Source organism: Colias croceus, chromosome 8 (genome assembly GCF_905220415.1).
Source record: "Colias croceus chromosome 8, ilColCroc2.1".
Classification (NCBI taxonomy): Eukaryota; Metazoa; Arthropoda; class Insecta; order Lepidoptera; family Pieridae; genus Colias; species Colias croceus.
Window position 1 is genome coordinate 4,050,307 of NC_059544.1, and position 23,685 is coordinate 4,073,991.

General features: G+C 35.4%; 3 protein-coding genes across 3 annotated transcripts in view; 1 reads left to right on the forward strand and 2 right to left on the reverse strand.

The window, feature by feature from the left end:
- Positions 1–23,685, reverse strand: part of LOC123694092 (headcase protein) — a 50,631-nt gene that overhangs the window by 13,162 nt on the left and 13,784 nt on the right. The window contains exon 2 of the mRNA XM_045639393.1: positions 12,307–12,403. Within this exon, the coding sequence (XP_045495349.1) occupies positions 12,307–12,403 (97 nt within the window). The remainder of the gene's footprint in view (positions 1–12,306; positions 12,404–23,685) is intronic.
- Positions 14,107–16,175, forward strand: LOC123694094. The gene is made up of 2 exons (XM_045639395.1): positions 14,107–14,281; positions 15,272–16,175. The coding sequence occupies exons 1-2, from the start codon at positions 14,146–14,148 to the stop codon at positions 16,096–16,098; spliced, it is 963 nt and encodes a 320-aa protein (XP_045495351.1). The 5' UTR covers positions 14,107–14,145; the 3' UTR covers positions 16,099–16,175.
- Positions 14,287–16,847, reverse strand: LOC123694093 (protein ALP1-like). Its single transcript, XM_045639394.1, has 2 exons — positions 16,569–16,847; positions 14,287–15,220 (listed from the first exon to the last, which is right to left on the reverse strand). The coding sequence occupies exons 1-2, from the start codon at positions 16,667–16,669 to the stop codon at positions 14,347–14,349; spliced, it is 975 nt and encodes a 324-aa protein (XP_045495350.1). The 5' UTR covers positions 16,670–16,847; the 3' UTR covers positions 14,287–14,346.

The window sequence follows — 23,685 nt, forward strand, 5'->3', positions numbered from 1 at the left end:
AATGAAAAGATAATGTCTAACATCAAATGATACAGTTTTTATTTTGTTCATAACTTAAAAAAGATTCGGTTTTATTTTGTTTTACCAAAATAGCGATGCACTAATTAGTGAAGTAGGAAGTGCATATAAAAGTATATACTCGTAAATATGTCCACCGTGCCATTCAAGCATAGATAAAGATCTTGTTTTATTAATTAACAACGTGTGAATTTATGAAATAGGATTTCGTCGAAGTCGATACATTTCATAGGAATATAAGTCATTAATCTCACACATACAAATGATTGTGCTCCACTTATCTGAATACATCCGGTCTTAATACGAGTAGTCATAACTTTTATTAGCTAATAAATATACGGTAACGTATTGAATTCATATGAATATTTTAATAAATACACTTCATTATGGTCTCGTTTCAACTCGCAGTCTAACTTCAAGTTTAGAGATAAAATATAATTGTTAAGATTGCTTCGAGGAGATAACATTAAAAGCTTTTAAAAGTCCAGGACTGGAATGATAATAATAATTAATAACGGTGTATTTGCGTCTCTTTGCAATTTTAACTTTCTTCTTGAATTTACTGTATATGCTTACCGAATTACCAGTGGGAATAAATTTTAACCGTTTATGATACATAATATTCTGTAATTTTACCTAAATAACTATGCAATCTTAATTTGGCAATACGCCTTCGTAAAGATCTAGCAAAAAATTTAGAAGCAGAACTGAATACCCTTTCGCATTTATAACATTGCCATATTCGTATTCCTAACCTTTAATATGGTAGCAAATAACATATTAGATCTCAATAGAATCATTTATATCTGACCCGTCACATAAATTATTCTCACACAAGTATTAACCTATAAGTACACAAACCATCAATCAATTACTATATTCAGTTAATCCAAAGTACAGCTCGTTTAGAATTCCACTCGATTCTGTATTTATAAACAATTTGCATTGACATTATATTGTAGTTAAGGTGTATTGAACAGTACAAGGCAAACTACGCCCTACGATTTCTATCGGTCATTGTACCATAATAAAACATTATGTAACCAAGTCGTATCGCTGGAAGCACTCCAATATGTGTAGATAAAAACTTCAATAGTTCGTTTAACTAGGAAATAGATAACAATTAGTCGCTCTACATATGACTTCACTTGCATGAGGGGTATCGGTCAATGTCAAACATTTTGACTTGCATAATTACGTAAGGATTGACTCAAGCATAAAGTGGATAAGACTAAGACTATTGAACACAATAACTTGTTTAAATACTACGTTTTAAATAATTACTGATTAGTATAACGTAAAGCGTAGCAATTATCTTGTATAATTCAAATTGCATAAAAGTTATGAGCAATTACGAATGTAAAATTTTCTGTTAAATAACTAATAACTCTAACCTGCTAATTTTCTGTGCTGTTTTTCTTTTTTGTGTTTTATTTTTAATGTTTTGATATTGTTTGTTTTTTTTTTCTTTCGTTTATTTTGAGTTGTATGTTTTTAGTATTAATTTATTTGCTGTTTATGTGTAGGTACACTTTCTTCCCATGTTTGCAACTGTATATTTCATGCTTGGTACTGGTTGCTTGGAAGAAATTGCTATTTAGCATTAAAGCCGCCAATTGCTTCTAATATCCTTGTATTGTAAAATTAAAAAGTGTGTGCAATAGAGAATATATAACATAACATATAACATAACTCATTTGCTTCCATTGAACATACAGAGTGTTTCATACTTTATAGGAGCTTGTCACAGATCCATGTATTAAGAGATACTGACATGCGATTTATTGTGCACGCTACAAGGCGCAGTATAGTAACAAGTAACCTATAAAATTAATATAATACGAGCTAATACATGCAGTAATATGAGCTAAAAATACTAAGAGTAGTATGCTAGTACAAGTCTTAATTAATAATTTTACACAGTTTTGTGTTATGTATGATTTATTATTCTATAACGCATGTCTCAGAATGCTTGCACATAATATTAACTGTTATAGGACAAACGCAATATATAGAATATGTCTTATTGTATGTAGGTTATTGAGCTATCTCATCAACAATCGTCAATCATATCGATATCTCAGTACGATAATGCCGTATTAATGCTAATCATTCATGCTAAATAATAGATTACATTGTATTGATACTGTTAAACCAAACTCGACTGTTTGTAATCGTTGAAAACGCTGAAATGTAAGCAGAGTCGTTTTTATCAGCTCCTTGGGGATGTAAACGGATTTAAAAAATAAAAACTCGGAAACCGAAGTAAACGTCTACGCTTTTTCTCTTGGCACGGACACCGCGTACACTCAAATAAAGGGGATATTTCCGAGGTTTAAAAAAGGATTGGGTGTTTTCAGTGTTGTCTGATTACAAAGCAGAGTTTTACTTATGTATGACTCGTCGTTATTTAAAATTGCGACTTATTTATTCATCTTTATTTATACAACATTTAAAGCTGCATTGGAATATCCACCGCTCAGTGTGCAATAAATAAGGGACATCAAAGACAAGCAAGCTGACGCATTGGCAAATCAAAACGCACAAAGCCAAATCCAATGGAGTTTAAATCTCGCAAAATCATGTGCCAAGTTAGAGTTAAATAATACTTAAGGTCTATGACCTGTTAGTAATTCATAGAATGGGCGAGTGAGCGAGGTGCAGCCCGATATGGCAGGTGTGTTATGTAAGCGAACTGCGCCGGCGCACGTACCGATACCAAATGCCACTGCTATTCCTAAGCTGGTTAGCGCTTGTGCCAAGGCCTCAGTTGAAAGTAGATGTCGTTCATTAGAGCATTACGAAATAAATTAAATTCATATAAAACAACGCACAATGAAGCACAAATTACGAGCCATTCGTAAGAGGTGCTATCGGAGCTCGTAAGCGAGACAGCCAGACAAATTCATAATGATATAGCCCATTAGGTAGCTCATAACGATAGCTAAGTATACGAGGTGAAGTATGAAAGCGTAGAATTTAAAACATAATTTAGATCCTAAATACGGTAGGTAGGGTACCGGGTGGTTAGGGACGTTTGAATAACGAAGCGAGTAGGATGAGCGATCGGGCTCGTCCCGGCTGCGAGGGAGACAAATGATAGGGCGCGGAGTGCAGCATAGTGTTCACGACGATCGATTAGCGGACTGGCCCGCGCGTCATTGCCAATATCGACCACAGTTCAAAATAACCGCCCAATTATACCATCATCACTTATTAACACGCGCGGCAAATACCGCCGAACTAAACTCAAATAGCGGCTTTCACTGTGTGCTAGCAAAGCTTGTCGCATAGGCATCGGTGCATTGCATAGTAATGATATGCATTTCATCACTGCGTGTCAATATCCTCCACAAGGATTAAACTATTTATGCAAGTTTCTATTTGCGCTGCACTGACCATCTGTGGGTGTGTATGTGTCATCTCATGAAACCATAGTTGAGACTTTTATGATATTCACGTTTTTATATTTATAAATAGACGATGTCATTGTACCATCATACATATTTGTAACTACGTGTACCATTTTGGGGCTAGTTGATAATACGGTATTATTCGCCCTACAACAATATTCGGTCCAATGAAATGAAGCTGAGCTAAATCATATCTCTTCACAATAATTTTGCCTGACACGTATGAATATCAATTAAGTAAGCAGGATGAGTAGTAGCTATTGGCAATAGATTCCCTGGGCACTCAGCCATTCACCTCACGTAACCGACCGGTGATCACTTATTTAACTTGGAACCGTGATTCTATAGAAATGCAGGATCATTTTTTATTTATGAAATTTTCTATCGCATAATGGAATAATTTCCAAACTGATCAGTATTCTGTATAAGCCTCTTGGTGTGTATTCGGCTTTCCTAGATTCGATACAGCTTTGCATCGCTTTTAGAGATTATCGTTTGATTGAATTTATAGTTTTATTGGCAACTCTGACAGGTATAATTTAATTGCTTTTATGTTTGCTTTAACATTATACACGGTATTTTATTTGAATTGTTCAATTATTGAATGGTTTAAATAACAATAATATTTATGACCACCAACGTAGCGATTGAGCATTATTTAGTATTCCTTTTCTTTTATCAGACGTTTTATCAATAAATATAAAATATCGATTCGTTAAACTGGGTGGCAGTTACGATATAACAAGAATGAGTCGACTTGCAACCGGGAAATACCACCCACCTATAGAATATCGTAAATAATTAAGTATTGTGTCTACATTTAATACAAATAATAGATTAATTAATTATTGCATAAGTTTAACTCTCATTGCATTTTTTCTTTCATTTGGAAATCCTACAACATTTAATTACCAGCACTAATTAGAAGACTGGTTACATGTGTGTATTTAATTTAAGACTTATATGTCTCAAGATTTCTCGGGAGGACGTATTTAGCTGCAATGAAATTGGCTGTGACCGAGCATAGTCTTATGAAATTTATAGCAGTCCGTTGCCTTTCCGAACAATAGCGTCTGAGACACTGAACGTTTATTAAATTTTAATCTACCTTATGAAACAACAAATTACGTAGAATAGATTTTGTTTTGAATATGTTGCTTTTCATTTGTCTAATTTTATTGTGCTGTATATCTTCTCTATAATATAAAAATGAATCCCAAAATGTGTTGGTAAGCGCATAACTTGAGAACGGCTTAACCGATTTCATTAATTCTTTTTTTATAATATTCCTTGAAGTTCGAGGATGGTTCTTATGTAGAGAAAACGTGAATATGTACCACGGGCGAAGCCGGGGCGGACCGCTAGTTTATTTTACAAATTTAATATCATTATTCAATAGAAAGTATTACTAATAGGAACACTAAAGATAAAAAGCTACTTTACTAGTTCTAGACGGTCTTATCTTTCTCTTTATAAATAGAGGACTAGTTTTTGTGTTTTATCGCAAGAAAGTTACCTAAGTCATAGCTTAGCTAGTACAGGAAATGCAGACAGTCACCGGCAACGGAAACATAGGTGATATGATAAAAAAATACTACGAAGGAAGTAAGTTTCTTTAACATAGGTTACAAGTCTTGTTATCTGTACACAATAATTTGTCTTGGCATTCAACAAATTTGCTGTAGCGACACTTTTTATTCAGCAACCCGTTTAACAAGTCTATACAAGATTCCGTATAATCTCATTGCACTCCATTATACAGCCGAAGATTCTAAGCCAGAACAAAGCTCAGCTAACTCGACAATGTGTTTAGTTTCAAGATTAGAGCAATCCCGTCCGACACCTAAACACGGATTTTAGATAACATTCAAACTCCGACCGCTGAATATAAATGAGATTTTAGCCATCTCCCGGCTCGGCTCCTCTGTGTAATTATTAGACTTACAACAATTGAGTTTCAAAATCTGATATAATTCTAAATTGAAATAAACTCGACGAAATTGTTGTAATAAATTATCGTCATGTTTTATCGAAACGGTGAGGGTTGCGTTTTCAAGAGCGAGTACGCACCCTCGCTTCCCAGCTGTTTGCGTCTATTACGATTTCAATGTCAAGTCCGATCAATAACGGCCGGGGATGTAAAATTTCGGGTGGATTCGGCGTGTTCCGGGAGCCGCGTCGGAGCCGCGGGCATACTAACCTACCGTAATACGCGGGGTGCGTTCGTAAACGATCAATAAACGCCAAGAAAGGACTCCGCTTTGCTTATAAATAGTCTTGAACTTCACCTCGGTCCCCCGCAGAATTCTCGGGTGAAAGTCTGAAAATATCTCCCATTGCGTCACAATCGCGTGCGTGAGTTGAAGTGAACAATGTAGTTCACACCTCATGTGTCACGTGTGTCTTATAAAACGAATAATCAATATTTGAGGTTCGTGAGCCCCGATGCGCTTCACGATGCTCGCGTCTCATTATTTAAATCAAGTGCACAATACCCGTCGGGGAGAAAGTTTGGATATCTCAACATACGTGACATTTGCAGGCTGCAGCTGATGTGCATTTTTCACTTTATTTCAATGGAGATGGTCCCTCGTAACAACACATTGAAGTCGGTACATTTATATTGAAAGAAATAAGTTAAAGACATTAAAAATAGTTTTTAAAATATACCATACAAATACCACTAAATAGTTGTCGAACAGTTCAAGCCTAACGATTCATAGACTACTTTGTTAATCGAAAAATTCCAACAGAAAGCGACTGAATTAAAATAACACAAAAGTTGGATGCTCAGCCCAGCTTACTATGCATTATGAGCGAGAGGGATGGAAATCGGCAATATTAGAGGATGAAAACGAGCGCTTCATTACTGGAATGTCGGCAATAACAATACGGCTAATGGCGTTCCAGCAATCTTCTCAATTCCCGTTCCACTAAAATATTCTTTTACAAATCCTCGACAACTGAAATCAAGCTTCAGACCAAACGATTCATAAATTATAAAACGCCAACTTTTATTACAACTTTGCTTTTATCACGATTTCATCGTAAATCGTAATATAGTAATAAATATTCTAAAGTGTGAATGAACATGAACGGATGTAGATGCAAAATTATAAACTTGAAAACTTTTTCATACCAAGCATTACGTAGACGAAATAGTATAGCTACGAGTGCCGAAGTTTGTATAAATAAATGAACTATGTGTCATCGCTTCGTAGTATATAATATAATAAAACATTCCACTTGTAATGAGTCGCTATCATAACTTGTGCGACGTGTAGGTAGGTCACGTAGCCAACGATAATTTCATTCTTAGGTAAATTGGTATTTAAGGGTATCGTTTATTGTGTAAACGTGACAACTTATTCAATTATGTTACCTTCAACAAACACGCATTTTATAACGACCTTGTTGTGATTATTATTATAAATAGAACAAATCAAATTGTCAGTGTTTAGACAGTCTATTAGCTGTAGAATATAAAACATGGATAAATGAGAACGAACATGTAATCATTCCATATAAATAATTGTTACATGCTAGACTGTTATGTAAACAAAATGATAAACAGCTATATACTAAACTAACAATCATACAATAACCTTAATTAAGTAATAATTACGGCTAAACTATTAAACGCCATGAAAACCATCAATAGCAAAATGAAATCACGCAACATCCACTGGTTATAATAATTTGTTAACGTAATGTATTCAGAACACACCTCATAATTACATGAATCGCTTGGTTATTAAAGCAATGCATAAATGACTCTGTATAAGGAAACTTCTTGATAAATATGTCCATGTGCACAGAATGTTTTTTTATGACGAACATAAAAATTGTGTGTCGCAAGCGATAACATAAATATGTGCTAGTACTACATAATTTATTTAAAATGAGTTACGCATTTTAAATATGCACACTATTTTGCCTTAATGGTAAGTGTAAAATATGTTGAATGTAAAGCGAATTGAATTACAAAGACTTACGTGTGTGCTTGAAGTTAAAATTATGATTAAATTACTAGTCATAAAATAAAGTTACTGGGTAAACACTTACGTAGCAATTTCAATAGTTGCTTAAATAGTTTTATTTAAACTATAAAATACTTGCATAAAGCTTGACAGTTTTCTAGAATAGTCAGGAGCGGTAACCTCGTCATCTAAGATAAAAAGACTTAACCCCGCGCCTCAATCAAACAAAAAGCACACGTAATGTATTTATCCCATTAGCATCGTTGTCTCATATGATCAAAGATTTTATTAGACCAAACGTCGGTTGAGCTATGATTGGATTTGCAAACGCTGCGCTTGCGCCGTGCACTGTAAGTGGGACGCGAGCGAGCATCGACCTGCCGGCCGACTTCAGGGTTACCGAGTTGCTTGTCAATCCACGCATGCCAACAAACTCTTACGTAACTAAATTTACACCATTCATCAACATAATAATGCACTTTTAGTTATCCAACCACTTAACCATTCATTGCAAAATATCTCGCCGTTTTTTAACGCGCACTTCCCAACGTAATTGTTTACGGGGAACGGCGAAAAACGCGATGCGTATCGCCAAACCACTAACAATAATATTATCGTTATTGAGATAATAATAGTGCCTAGGGATCAACGACCGCTCTAGTTCTATTCTAGTAACAGCGACTACGACAAGTTACTATGTTGTTCGTAGAAAGGCGATTATAGTGGAATGGAAAATGTTTGAAAAACGCCTAGGTGATAGTGATCACGTACTTTAAACACTTAAGCGTACGTCTGTAAAGAGCGGGCCTAATGACTCATTTCGTCTGAGAAAAACAAGCTGAAGGTCAGGCAGCTTGATTATTTTATTGCTCCGTTTTAATTTAATTTTGCTTCCAATGCAATAACATTTGAAATCCGATGTCATGTATCGAAACGAATATAGAATTATCCAGTTACATTAAAACAATATGGGTCGTAAAATGATAAACAATAAAATGGATACGTCTCAAATGTCAAAAATAAATTTTACAATCTGTTTATAAAGTATTACCTTTAGCAGAGTCAAGCGTGGGGTATGTGTAGGCAGACAGTGAATTGCACTCAATAAATATAACCACAGCTCTATTATGGTAAGTAGACAATTGCCAGTCTACCACTGAATACTAAACAGTCATTTCTTTTTGTTTTCCACAGGAAGAATAACTTCTGCTAAACATTTTATTTAATTTTGTGCTAAAGGCGAAATTTACATACCGCACTGAAACATTTGCTCAAATTTCAATAATACATAAGCAATTTTTAAAAATTAAATTGCATACATCACCTACCTACGTTAGCTGCAAAAACCAGACTCAATCTCTTACCCAAGTATGGTATTAATGTTCTCTGATTGGATACTTGCGTTATCGTGATAAAAAGTTGATCGGAGACACACGAAATGGTGGAACCAGTCGGTGGCGAAGTTAAGATTACCATTTATAGGTTGCTACTAAAAGCGGTGACGAAAACTGAATGTAGCGCTAAGAATACGCAGGACGCAATGCTCGTAGTTGCGACATAGTTCATCGTATTAGCAGATTCCTACTGATTAAAGGACTCGGTGGTAGCAATTATTTATCACGTCTCAGTAATGGAGCAATTACGTGTAGCGGTCTTACGAAATGATCGATATCTGAACTAGTATGTGATTGCGCGTCGTGCTATCATCGCTAGGCAACTTTTTCTAGTACAAGAAAGTTGCAATACGAGACCTATCAGGCATTCAGCCCTATTGTATCTATTAGCCGGCTACTTTCTTATTTCTTGCCATTTACGGTTCGTTGAGAAAATCAAGATGAATTCGTAATGGGTATTTGTAGAGTTATAAAGAAAACGCATGACAGCATAATCTCTCTGACGTGTATCGTTTCCACGTTTTGTATTCAACTGTACGAGACGTTAAGAGAGTTCAACATTACTTTGAATATATTCAATAGTTACACCAAATGTAAATCGTTACACAATATTAATATAAAATTAGTAACTATATTTCATTGATGATTTCATTATACAGTAAACGAACGCAGCGTTCTAAAAACAAAATCGAATCGCAATCATTCAATTGCGGTATTAAACTGAGGCCCAGCCAAAACGATAAAGCTATTATCTCAGTGTGTTTGCCAGGCAAGACGATTTAAAAGAAAAAACACAGCTAATCCACATGGGAAGCCTTGAGCGGGGTATCGAGTGGCGCGCGCTCGGATTCAGTTACATGGACGACCGCGCACTTGCCGCATCTTCGAGTGCTCGTCAAAGTGTTATTTGTATTTTACAAACAAATACCGATGTAGACTTAAACTTTGGCCTTTCTTGTAAACAACCTTTCTAAACATCAGTCTGATATTGTATTTACTCTATTGAAACTGATTAATCGCACTTTACTTTATCTTACTCGTTAACAATCATTCTTATTTTAAACGTATTTCACATGCTGGGGCGAAGTTGAAGCAGTTAAAATGACTACCTAAACTTTAGTCTGCGTCTCCTGAACGTCGCAAATAAATCCTTCGTGACACTTTATGAAGTCGTTGAGCTCGTTAGTCTGATGTTTGATCGTGACAAGATAGTATCTACTTATGTACATACGACCGATCGCGATGTGAAAATCGCTCACACGAAGAATTCATAAGCTCAGTTAGGTAGTATCAGCTATGAGTAACCGGTCTGGATAATCAATACACTCGCAGACATCAAGGCTCCATAAATAGAAGAAGTTGACGCTTTTAATGATACTGCTCCGCGAAATCGTGCTTCAACTGTCGTTATTATCAATCACGCTACAACTTAGTATCTGTTTACTCCGATTACTGGGATATCAGCGATCGTCAGACTGTAAAATGTGACAAGGAATGTGAGAAGTCTACACAGTTTACTCGATGTAGTAATACATTTCATCTTGGAAATGATAACTATCGCCATAAAATAGAATATACCTGAAGCTTATACGACTTTTCGATTAATCCTGGTTGACAACTTTCGCTATAAAAATCCCACAGAAAGTATTAGACTAATATATGGGAATGCTAAGTTATGAAGTTTTCCCCTGGTAGCGAACAAACGAGGTAATGTCACGCGACGTGGAGCGAAACAAGTCTGGTAGAAACAGTACTGGTCGCTTTTACGCGAAAAAGCAATGAGAATGCCTTAAATTATCTCGCGTGCTTGTTACATTCGATGAAGGCGCGTAAATACACAACTACTTTTCAATTAATCAATGGGTTTCTTTCTTTACTTTAACAAAATTTCAAGAGAAAACAGACATGAATTTTGTGTGCCAAATTCGTTGACTACATCGTGCGTCAGTTTATCGTCTAATTCAGATTCGGTCATAGCCGTATCCGAGATAATGAAACTAAATTGAAGCAATCACCATCGAAACATAGGAACCTGATATTGCTAAGTCGTGATCATTATTATTATCATTGGTTTTGTCGATTCAATTTCGCAACTGGCTGAGCAGGTTTTTGAATGTTATGATTTGTTGAACCGGCTAGAATTCCGAAAATCGCTCGGTGAAATGGTAGCTGGGGTAATTATTCAATCGTGACACCAAAAATACGTAGTACTCTGCAGTGCGCGCTGGTCAGTAATAAATATCAAACAACGACGGGTAAAAATAGATGCAGGCGCGGCGGGCGGGCGAATGACCGTCAGTTGACATCCAACGAGCTCAAGGCCTGAGGAGATTAGATACCAACTGCCGACGGTGCATAACAAACACACAACCGATGTACTTAGAATTGCAAAATAATTCAACGCCGCTCTAATGCTATAAAAACTCCACCTAATCTATTAAATAACTGAGAATTGGCAAAGAATCTGGGCGGAGCTGTCGAGCCGCGAGCATTCGTTTTTTAGCTTGATATATTTTCAGATCGTAAACGTTATAGCGGAATCGATTTGAAATTTTTATAACATACGTTTTTGTTTTTCGTGTTACGAAGCAAATTCTCAACGAAGCGTAAATAAGAAACTAAGTTTCAACTAAACAATGTGTGTTTTAATGTCCTTTCTTTCCAGTTATCGGTATTTTAAAATAAACATTTGAATAGCCCGTGAAGTAGTCATAAAACATGCAGTAGGACGATTAAATTACAGTAGGGTTACGTTTATTTGGTAGAAACGGTAGCGGGAGTGCGGGCGCCTCCCGTGACGGCGCTTTATCGCGAAAAGTGTCAGACCAGTGTTTTTACAGCGCTCCCTAACAAAAGCAAACTTTCACCTCCGCAAACCTTTTCTGTAATAAAAATATTTTACTGTCGCGGGTCTTACGTGTTCATTCGAACTTTCTAGTCTAGATTAGATTGTAGCAATGCTTACATAAATAAAATATTTGCGAGTAAACAACATTTATGGATATAATTATTATCAATTTGGTAAATTACACATAGTTAATGCTTCCACATTCAATTATTGACAAAAAGATTACAAGTGTTAAAATATGTATTGTATTTTAAATCAAAACATACTTGTCCTATAAGCACCTTCATTATTTATCAGACAATATTCAAAGAAATGAATGTCAAACTGTCAAAACATAAGCATTGGATGTGACGTAAAATAAATCTTTGGCAAGTAAACAAATAACTCACGCCGAAAATTTGACAAATTATATTTAAACGGGTAAAATGTATATGCAATACAAATATGCATATGTAAATAAATATATTTAAGCTGTTTGTGTAGAATTAATATAGTTTTAAGTTGATATATATGATTACTGCCAGCATTAAAGTTCAGTCTGTATATTGACATCTCTTTACAATAATCGTGATTGCCGAATAAGGATATATCCGAATATGGAAACACGTAAGCGTCTCGATATAATTATATTCATTTAACCTAAATGCACTCACCTTAATCTGATATGAGTTGACTTTATGCTTCGGCAAAAGGTTGAAAGTGGAAAAGTCCAGTCTTCTTGAAAATATTCCGTTTGCCCCAGCACCAGCTCTGTAAGAAAATAAAATCGATAAGTTGATAGTAAAAAGAAGAGATATACAATAAAATTACTTAATATCTGTTAGTGAATGTATTTAATTATCATTAGAAATATGTTAATTAATACTATACATATAATAGTATAATATATATTTGAGGATATTTAATATTAATGGGTATATTTACTTCATAACTCACAATATAATATGACCTGGGTAATGTAATTAAATAATATGAAGAATTCATTAAGCGAGAGGCAACCATGTTAGTAAAATTAATTAATCTCACGATAAATTAATAGCGAAAGTAAAATATTATATTGCTTCAATTTATCCAAGTTCTAGGACACAAAGTTTATTAACTTCAGCAGTAGAATACACATGTACATCATCTGTGAATAACAACTTTATAAAAAACAAAACGAAGCGTTAACATACGTTGTATTTTACGCCCCACCTATAAAATACCTTGTTACACTTTAATAGGACACAATGCGAGAATAAGTACAATATAAAATATTAAAGAATAACAAAGAAAACAAGATCTTTATTTCTGAACATCCATTTTCTGGCGGAGCAATCAATTATAGTGACATTGTAATATTACTTCGTCCATTAAAGCATAAAATTGATGCTATCTGAACGAAAAATAAGTTTTGTTCTGGTTGAATTGGAATGGTAACAGAAATACGGTCGGTCGTTTATAGCGAAACGCAACGCCGTCGCTTTTGGCGCCGCGCAAAAAGCGACATAAAACGTCAAGGCTATACGCGAAAAAACTTGTTTTTTCATTGCCAAGGCCAACCGAATTAGATACCGGGTTTCATATCTCGCGGGCGTGTCAACATAGCATTGTGTTTACATTCGACAGATAAAAATCCTCGTCGTCCATTACATTATTTTCGTTAATCATTTTATGATCTTGAACGTGTTTTATTGCACTGGATGGTTTAACTGCTCCGATGATACATATTATATTAAAGTTTCTTGTTATGTTCACAATATATGCTTGTGTATGGAGATGCGAATTTAATATTATGTTAAGACTTGGTAAAGTTGAATTATTAATTATTATTATTGATTTTATGTTAATAATGTTGCACGTTATTTTGCATTTGATTAATTATGCGAAGGTCAAAGTTTCGTACACATTATTTAGGCTGTGTCATACAAATAACGGAAGTTAGCAAGACTTAATGTGGGTGGCCTTGGATGAACAATGCCTTAGTTATTTTAATCAACAAAAACACAGACAAACGTTGGCCCAGTTACGTAAGTGTACAATTTTGACATTTAAAAAACATAAACAGTCATAAAAAGCGAACTGTATGAAGGTCACTGGATGGTTACACGTGTACCTATGCTTTGTTTATTTTCGAGTATGGTGCTGCAAGTCTCAGGCGCTGTCCTATTGCGAACGCTCGTGCGATAATGCGTGCGTCCGACGAAAATGATCGTGCGACCATGCGTTCAAACATACTGATATCTATTGAATGTCCTATTGAAGGTCGCACGATCATGCGATGCGACCAAATTGTCTAGTTTTCGTCGCGCGACCATCGACGCATCGCATCATCGGACGATCGTCCGATCAAACATACTGATGAGTACTGAATGTCCTATTGGCGCTCGCCCGACCAAGTGGGGAGGAGGGGCAAAGGAGGGGTACCACGGTTTGCGCTCGTATCGACGGCACGCAACCTACCGCCATTTTGTGTAAGTAAATCGTTTGGTTCGGTCGCGTGGATTTGTAAGATGACTTTTGAAGAAAACTTAATCAACGAAGTGCGTACTCATCCCATTGTATGGAATAAGTGGAATGAAGATTATAAAAACAGGCTTAAAAGTGAAAAAGAGTGGGCTATCATTGCAAGGAATTTGAATAAAACAAGTAAGTTTAAATTAGAATGTTTTTAATTATTATTAAACATGTATATTTTTAATTAAACACAATAATTATTGTTGATTATAAAAATAAGCCGTGAATTTTTCCCTGGCATTAATTGCAGTTCTTGTTGCTCTATTATTACTTGTATTGCTTTGAATTCTCATCAATCTATTGTTCAATTGACGATTTGTTACTGTTATTTCTGATTGTTTTCCGTCCATATGTATTATAATATTATGCAATATACAGATTGCCTTAACAATTGTAATTGCATTTTCTTCTGATGTTTCTATACTTTTTAAAAGAATTCGAAATTTACTCGCAGCCATTCCAAATGTGCATTCTATTCCAACCCTCGTTGTAGATAATTTGTAATTAAATCTTGATTTATTAGCATTTCCCGATGCTTGCCTTCTTGGATAAGGTCTCATTAAGAATGCTTTGAGCGGGAACGCCTCATCCCCTAAAAATACATATGGCGCGATAATATTGCTTTCTGGTAGTCGTTCCTCAGATGGTAGTTGGATTTTTCCACTGCTTAGATCTTTAAAAAAAATTGAATTGCTGAGAACACCTCCATCACTATCTTTTCCATAAGCTCCTACATCAATGATTCGAAACGTGTTTTGTGAATCAGAAACGGCTAATAAAACAATTGAGTAAAAATGTTTGTAATTATAGTACATGCTACCAGAGAGATGTGGTCTGTTGAGACGAATATGTTTTCCGTCGAGATTGCCACAGCAATGTGGAAATTTGTCCAAATTTGAAAATGAGTTAGCGATATCTTTGAAATCTTCTGTATTTGGAAATTTCATATGGGTATTGTTAAAATTATTCCAAATAGCATTGCAAACCTGAACAACAATATTTGCGATTGCTGTTTTTGATATACGAAATGGCACTGCCAACTTCCGAAAAGGCGTTCCTGTTATTAGATACCTGAAATGAAAAAAAAAAAAAACAATTAATTTATCATTATTTTTGTTACAGCAAATGAAGTTAAAACTAGGTGGCGAAACTTGAGGGATGTATTTCAAAAAGAATTAAAAAAGGTTCATAAGCCACGATCTGGAGATCCAGGCAGCCCAGGCAGCCTAGGAAATTATTCCGGGAAGTGGACATATTTTCATCATATGACATTTTTAAAGGATGTTATGGTGCCGCGGCAAACTCACAGTAATTATGGCGTTAATGATGATGAATCACAAAGCGAACAATCTGTCAATTGGGAGTTTGAGATAGATAATTCATCAAGATCAGAAGAAATTCCACAGCTGCCTGATAGAAACAATTCAACTGATGAAGATGAAGCGTTATCCATTGTTCGAGAGCGCATTATATGCAGTCAGAGCGCAAGTACATCCTCTTTGGAGCACAATGCAATAAGCCAGAGCGCGAGTACGTCTTCTTTGGAGCGAAATGTAAGCCAGAGTGCAAGTACGTCTTCTTTGGATAGATCTCAAGGAAAAAAACATAAAAAATCTACTTGTTCAGAATTTGAAATCAAAATGCTTAAAATTGAAGAAGACAAAATTAAAGCATTTAAAGAAGCTAGAAATGAAGTTGATGATGCAGACATGCTATTTTTAAAGTCACTTGCTCCGTATTTCCAGTACTTAAGCCCTGTACAAAAATTGAGATTAAAGAGTAAAATACAAAATGTAATTGCCGATGAAATTGCTTTAACGACTTCCCCCTCCCCCTCGAACTCTTCATATTCTGCTTCAATTTTACCATCTCCAGTACACTCGAACATGGTCACGTCACCACCGTCTCAAACTCGTCAATTTTACGAAACATTTAATGACGATGTTTAAATACCAAACATAGGTAATATTGTTTTTCCTTTTCGTTTTTTTCCAACTTACCTAAATACATAATTATAAATTACCTACTTCAGTCTTTTATTTCTATCTCCATACATTATAGGAATCAATTTACACACATACCTACATAATAGGGTAAATATGCCTAATTTGCTTAAGGTGCATTCACACAGGTAGCCCGCCAAATTCAAATTTTCGTTTATGGAATTTGCGACTGTGTGTGCGCGAATTGCATTTTGATCAACATACCTACAACGTAAAACATAGCTGTAATTCCTAAAAAACCGAAGAAAATTTGAATTTGGCGGGCTACCTGTGCGCATTCACCTTAAGTTAAGCATTGTTAGAAACTAATGCTGTCTTTGTCAGTCGTTAAAACAATGAAGGAGACAACGTTAGTTTTTAAACGGTTTAATTTAAGCTACGTTTATGAGTAGAGGTAAATTATAAAAAAAACGTACCTTAATGTTAACACCAATCTTTGTTCCACACTAATACGAGTATAACGAGTACAATCACTGCGTATTCCATTACAGATGTAATCAAATGTTTCTGTTGACATACACAAATATTCGTAAAAATCTTTTTCGTTTTTCCTTACGTCGAAATACTGATTGTGAAATTCACCGCGCTGCTTTCTATTTTTATAAAGTGTATTATGTGGTCCACGTTTCCTTTTCTTAATGTGATTTACGATTAAAGAAATATTTCCCGACAGCAACAACTGTGCATTTTTGTTAAGAGCCATTTCATTTCATGTCGAGCTTGTTAAGTATTTTTAAGTGTGCGATTTGATACGATTTCTAGAATCTACAAACATGTCAATAACATCAACATGCTCGTAGCCATTTATACCTACCTAGTTCATATCACTAAATAATCCTTATAAGTTATAATCAACAAATCAAATATAATAATAATCAATAATGTTTTAAGTCAATTTCTATTTTTTTTTTTTTTATTTTAAAACAAGATTATGACTTGTGGTAGTTTTATTATAATAAAATTCCCCTAAACATGTTATGTTACTAAACAACTACAACAACAATAAAAAAACACGTCATGCTCTGTCGTAACTTAATAATAATATTCAAATGCAACATAATAAAGCAGTTTGTTTACGAGTCAAACTTTTTTGAATCGATACACGATCGGGAATGCAAAATGGCTGCCTTGGCCTTGAATATTGAATAAAAATAACTATGTTTGTGTGCCCTGATGCTTTATCAAAGGAGTTTGAATGTGCGCGTGCGCTTCGTCAAATTGTTATTATTACTTGCCATATAAAATAATACGTGTATAAATTGCTGTTAATGCATCCTGTGTTTTATTTATTTACGTATCTTATTAGCCGGAAATAATAGTCTGCTTGGTGAATGAAATATCAATAACTATTTTTTTTCAAACATATTTATTATTTATGTATCGTTTGTACTTTTAGTTTTGAGATATTATTTAATTTCATTAATGTAAAATTACAGAAAACTATCAGTAAATTTACAGATTATTTGGAATTTATGTTTCATTTACTATCAATTTTACTCTGTCCCCCGAAACACTAAATACAGAAGCCGTCTGTTTAGTACAGAGATAAACTGAATGTTCATTGTGATTTGAAAGTAGACACCTAGTGGGATCTTGGGAACCGGTCCCGACTTTCTCATTCAGCCCACGGCCATGATCGAACATATTCTATTCTGAGCTTCTCTATAGGGTACTAAGCAATTTAGAAAAAATACATGCACGCAATTCATGCAGCTGTAAATTTATTATGTACCTAGCTATTTGGAAGCCTATCTAGATTCTAGAATGTACGTTGAACCAAAAGTTTAGTAAGAGCGACCGTTTAGAATTTGGCTTAATATAAGTACATTTTTCTTATAAGCATTGAGGAATACAGCCGTAAAAAAATATTTTGTTCGTCACAAATAGGCTACGAGATACAAATCAGTATAATCAAATTGAACAATTTAAATTCATTGGCCTGAAAGTCCGTACAACTGTACCGAAGAGTTGGAGAACATAACTACTTCAATAAAGTTGACCTCCAAAGGGTTAATAGATTAAAAAGTCGTGCTGATCTTATGGACTTGTTACTGATAGACACAATTAGAGAGGAGTCGATAAGCCTTCGTCTCAAGAGAGCTGAGAAAAAATTGGCGAGTAAATATAGCGAGACTATAAATCATGACCTTACTTATCGTAGCAAAACAACGTAGAATACCTACATATAAGAACGTAAAACAAAATACATATGACATAGTAAATGCAGCGCCAAGGTGCCTTTGCCTTTGTGGCGCCATTTAAATACGAACGTGCCTCGAAATTTCTTACTATGTGACCCGCGCCTCATAATTAGTCGGTACCTACGGATGTTGTCGAGGACTCGTCAGTCACTATGTCAATACACGTATTGAATTATCATACTGTCTGCGAGCCCACATACAAGCAGTCGGAATAAACATCGTGTGCTCAGTTCAAACACAGACCCATTAATCTAAAGGTTCGAGACTCTGTACGTGGGTGTTGCTTGCATTGTCCGCATTGCATCATTTACCGATCACGACGCCATTTAATTACCGTAGATTTATAAAATGAACATTCGTTATACCGACCAAATTCAAATGTAAATGTATTGTAATAAGATTGTTATCGCTTACACTAACAGATTGTTTTGAAACAATCCCAGATTGAATTTGTGAACAAGGTCGAAAAAAATCCACAACAAACATTAATCTGTGTCGGCTTTGCATACCGTATTTTGCTGAATGATAAGATTGAATATCGAATTGTTTAGATAAGTAAACGGCATTAAGTCATGTGCACACGAATTTAAAAAGGGAAGTTAGCGATATTAAATGATGTGATCTAGTCTTTACAATGCATTGTGGAGCGCGACGTAAACAATGAAGACCTTGGCCTCGGCCGCACAATGGGCCCCACTAAATTCGATTACTTAACACGCGCCGCTTATTTTGTTCACGGTTTTTAATAAAAAAAACTTCGCCATTTATTTCCCTATAGATTATGATGCGGATATTAGATATTCATAAGGTTTTGTGAAGCAAATTAATGTTGAAGGCAAAAAGTGTTAACCGTGTTCAAATATTTCATTAACTCAACATAATGTTTGCAATCTAGTTGTAACAAATAACGCGATATTATTTCGTTTCTCAGTGTGATAAATCACTTAACTCTGCTGTTCAGATTAAATTACATTTAACGCGTGACCCACTTACTTGTAAAAATAATACAACGAGTACATAATTATTTGTATAAACACACTTTTCAGAGTAATGTAATATGAAACTAAATGTAATATTTAACTTCTCATATAACCGACGTTTGTTAAATTCCTAGTAACCGTCCGAAACATCAACATTAACAAGATTTACATAATAAATTCTTGTAGCAAACAATGCCCGGAAATTATAAGACAACTGATATGAATTATTATTTTATTATGATTGGCTGGCAAAATTTAGGCTAGGTCCGACTTATTATGCTCGAGAGTTTCTAAAATTCTAAAATAACCCCTCATTAGAATTCTATCGAGTATCGTCTAGGGAACAAAGACGCCGAAGATTCGCTCGGATTATATCAATACCCTCATTAACGATTCGAGACGAAATGTTTCTTTGAAGTACGTTTCGTGCGGTGGACAAAGGAAAATTCTGTTAAACATAATGTAACAATACTTCTCGCGTGACAAAAAGTCACAAATCTTTCATGTTTCATCGAAAGCGTTACGCATTTTTCGTATAAGAACTAATTGGAAAATAGGTCGAGATGGTCGAGCCCGAAACAAACGGGTAATAAAAATAATTAGGCAATTAGTCGAATAGAGTGGAGGCGTGCCTTCGATCCACGTTCATTGTATGTAAAAAAGAGATAAGCGCTCAATTGCGCGTAACAAAACAACTTATAAATTATCCAGATTCGTTAAGATTGATGCATACAAGAATAATAATTTGCATATCAGTACTTGAAAGCATCTATATAATCAATCTTCGTAATGTAATTCTTAAAGTTGAAGAAAATGGTATACAGTATTAAGAATATGCAGATTATAATCTTCAGGTCCACTAATTTGAATCCCAGATAGGCATATAAATTAAATATAATAATTATATATAATATATTATATGTGATATCGCCCAGACGAGGTCGAGGCAAGCCGCCATTTAATAAATATAATGAAAAATGGACGCAAATTACAGTTGATCTCTATGATAACTTATTGTTATTAAACAAAATATACTAATACTTTTTCTTTCTCAAAAATAAAAAATATCGAAGATCTTCGTAATAAATAAATTCTATAAATGGTACTTAACAGTCCCGAAGTGACAAAATAGAACGACAACGTTCAAATATCACATAAATAAAGCTGATACATAATAAAAGGTAGGAGCTGCCATTAAAAGTGTTTTTAAAATAAATTTTATACTTCACGACTTCCATTTTTATGATCAGAAAACTTCAAGCTAAGTATATTTTATTTGTTATGAAGTGTGATATTATGTTGTAGTAAAAAAAACAACATTAATAGTGATTAACAGGATCATTGATGTATTGTAGGTTAAATTTTATTTAAATATTTTTATTTGTTATTAATTTTAATTTTTGCAATAAACTATTCCTTCCATCCAAATCAACAACACTCCTATTCCCTATTCCGCTACCGCTAAAAACCTCGGCTTGCACTTTGACCAAACCTTCTCCTGGACGGTACAACTCAACGCAGTACGCAAAAAGATGTTTGGTGTCGCTGCTTCCCTTAGGCGACTACGAAATATTTTACCAATTCCCACTAAAATTGCGCTTGCACAGTCCCTTCTATTCCCTATTTTAGACTATGCAGATGTCTGTTATCCCGACCTCACCGAATGCCAGCTTAACTCCCTTGAGCGACTGCAAAACCTTTGTATCCGATTTATATTTGGACTGCGTAAATACGACCACATTTCTGAATTTAGAGCCAGGCTCAAGTGGTTTCCAATTCGCCTTCGCCGGAATACTCACATACTCCACCTCTTGTATTCCATTCTATTTGATCCTAAAACTCCTCCTTACCTGAAACAAAACTTTTCCTACGTATCTTCCAACCATTCCCTAGCTTTACGATCCTCGAACAACCTGACATTATCTTTCCCTCATCATCATTCAAAATTCTTTCACTCTTCCTTTACTGTCACCGCCATTTCGCTATGGAATGCATTACCCGAGGTTGTGAGGAGAGCTCAAAGCCTGCCTATTTTTAAAAAGGAGCTAAGGAACCATTATGCTTCCTTATCACAAGATTGATGAACCTTAACACTGTTTTGTAAGTATATGTATTATTTATGTATGTATATTTGTTGTATATATTATGTGTATGTATATATATATTGTATATGTATGTATTGTATGTATATATATCGTATATGTATGTATTGTATGTATATATTTATATGTAGTACTTTATATACATATTTGTATTAAAATTCAACTTTCAGTTGTGCACCACCTACTCCGTTTCTCTGCAGCTTTCCTTTGCTGTGGTTGTCTGGCAGAAATCGCTCGAAGCGATAAGACCGCCCTCTGTACTTGTTCTGTACTTTGCTGTATAATTGTTTTTATCCTCTCTTTTTGTGTACAATAAAGAATTTTTATTATTATGTGTATCTCATTCCATAATACTCGGGTACCATCATAAGGAAGGTACCCGGTCCTTTGGAAGGCTTACGTGGGGACACGGATCCAACACGCAGAGGCCCTTTAGAGAACTTTACTGTGTTGTGGGACACCAGCCGCAGCCTGCCCATGACTGCACTATAGAGATACAATCCTAGGCAGTCCGCGGCCGATGTAGGACTATTTCGAGATATGGAAAACAAAATAAACTGGGCTATGGAGAGGGATGTTAAATGGGCCGGTATTTGGGGACTATTGGAAACTATGGCACCTGCCTTTCTACTAAAAGAAAGTAAAAATATGTTGGCAGGTGGTGACTCGCCCTCTCACTGTATGGGCCCCCGAAATAAGCCGCTGCAATAGTGCGACAAGGGGGCAACATATTGTGAGCAGCTAAGGGTGGAGAGGCGTCCCTGGACTTTAAACGACGATCACGCGCTCCCTGAGGGTCCAGCATCACGTGCCCACTCGCCACTTACGCTTCGCATCCACCCTTCGAGCTAAAAGCTCTCGCGACTCCACTCTGGCCGGCCGGTTAAGGCAAGCCAGAGGTGGGGGTCCTGTCCTCGTCAGGCTTCACTCCGACCGGCCGGTGAAGGCAAGCCGGAGATGAAGACAGGGGCCTCCCCCGGGAGCACTCGGTTCCCGCGGGGTCGCTACTCCCCGACACCCCGCCACAAGGTGTCCTGCGGGTGACTGATTGCACGGGTGGAATATCTATTATCACGTAAACAATAGATATCCCAACCGTGGGCGATGGGGTCGTCACATCCCTACGCCCTTATTATTATTATTATTATGATAACTTCTCATTTTCGAAGATAATATTTTAATGGTGACGAGTAGAGGAAGAACACAACTATCTTATTTCTTAATTAAATTAAATGTAACTTGTCATAGCATAATTTCTTGAGTACCTATTTAACTCGTAATAAAGGTCCTTGCAAGTAAATGAATCGAAACGGCATCGAAGATACAAATGTCACAGTATTTTTAATTATAAATGCCAGATGCTCGACATCAAAAATAAATACGGAAAATGTTTCGAGCACAACTTGACGACGACATAAAGAAATTTATTATTAGGTTCTTGCCAGTGCAAATAACAAGTAGGGTAATTGCGCTGGTTTGCCGTCCAGCTTCTGTTTTCGTCCATTTGACTGACCTGCTACAATCACGTGCGTAAAACTTGAATACAAACCTACCTTCCCGCGCAAGTTTGCACTTTTTACGGTCCATAATGTTTAAGCAACAGTACTATCAATATGAAAATTTGATTTGACTAGAAGAGAGTTCAAAAAATTAACGTAAAAGTGGCCGCTTCGCATCCGTGCCTTGCAGATGTCATCGCGCGAGAGAAAAATTTGCCGGCGAGAAAAGTTCATGGTAAGCTAAATCACTGTTTTAGCTAGTTTACGTAATGTTTTTGGTACGTATGTTTATTTATAAGCATAATAAACGCAATTATAAGTGTTTATCATACTTTTTTATAATACTCTTCGAAATATTAAGTGGACGGATACTAGGTTACCAAATTCTCAAAATATTTGGTTTTCGTCCAAGTGGACGGAAACTCAAACAGCTACGTGAATATTTGTTAGGGTCATTTTACTTTATCGGACCTTTAAAATACTGAATAGTTTCTCCCGAAGTGATCTTTATTGCTATTACTTTAGTTTTTTTGGTTTCCGTCCACTGCTATGTCAGTGCTGCCAAAATAAAAAAATATTTAAAGAAGTGGACGAAAACTAAATTAAGCTTTAAATGTTTTAGTTTTCGTCCATGAATGAGTATTGGAGTAGACAAAAATTAAATATAGCTATTCTTTTGCATTACTTTTCGTCTATTTTTACGTATTGAAAAGTTTTCTATTCAGTATCTTCCTTATAAATAATTGGTGAG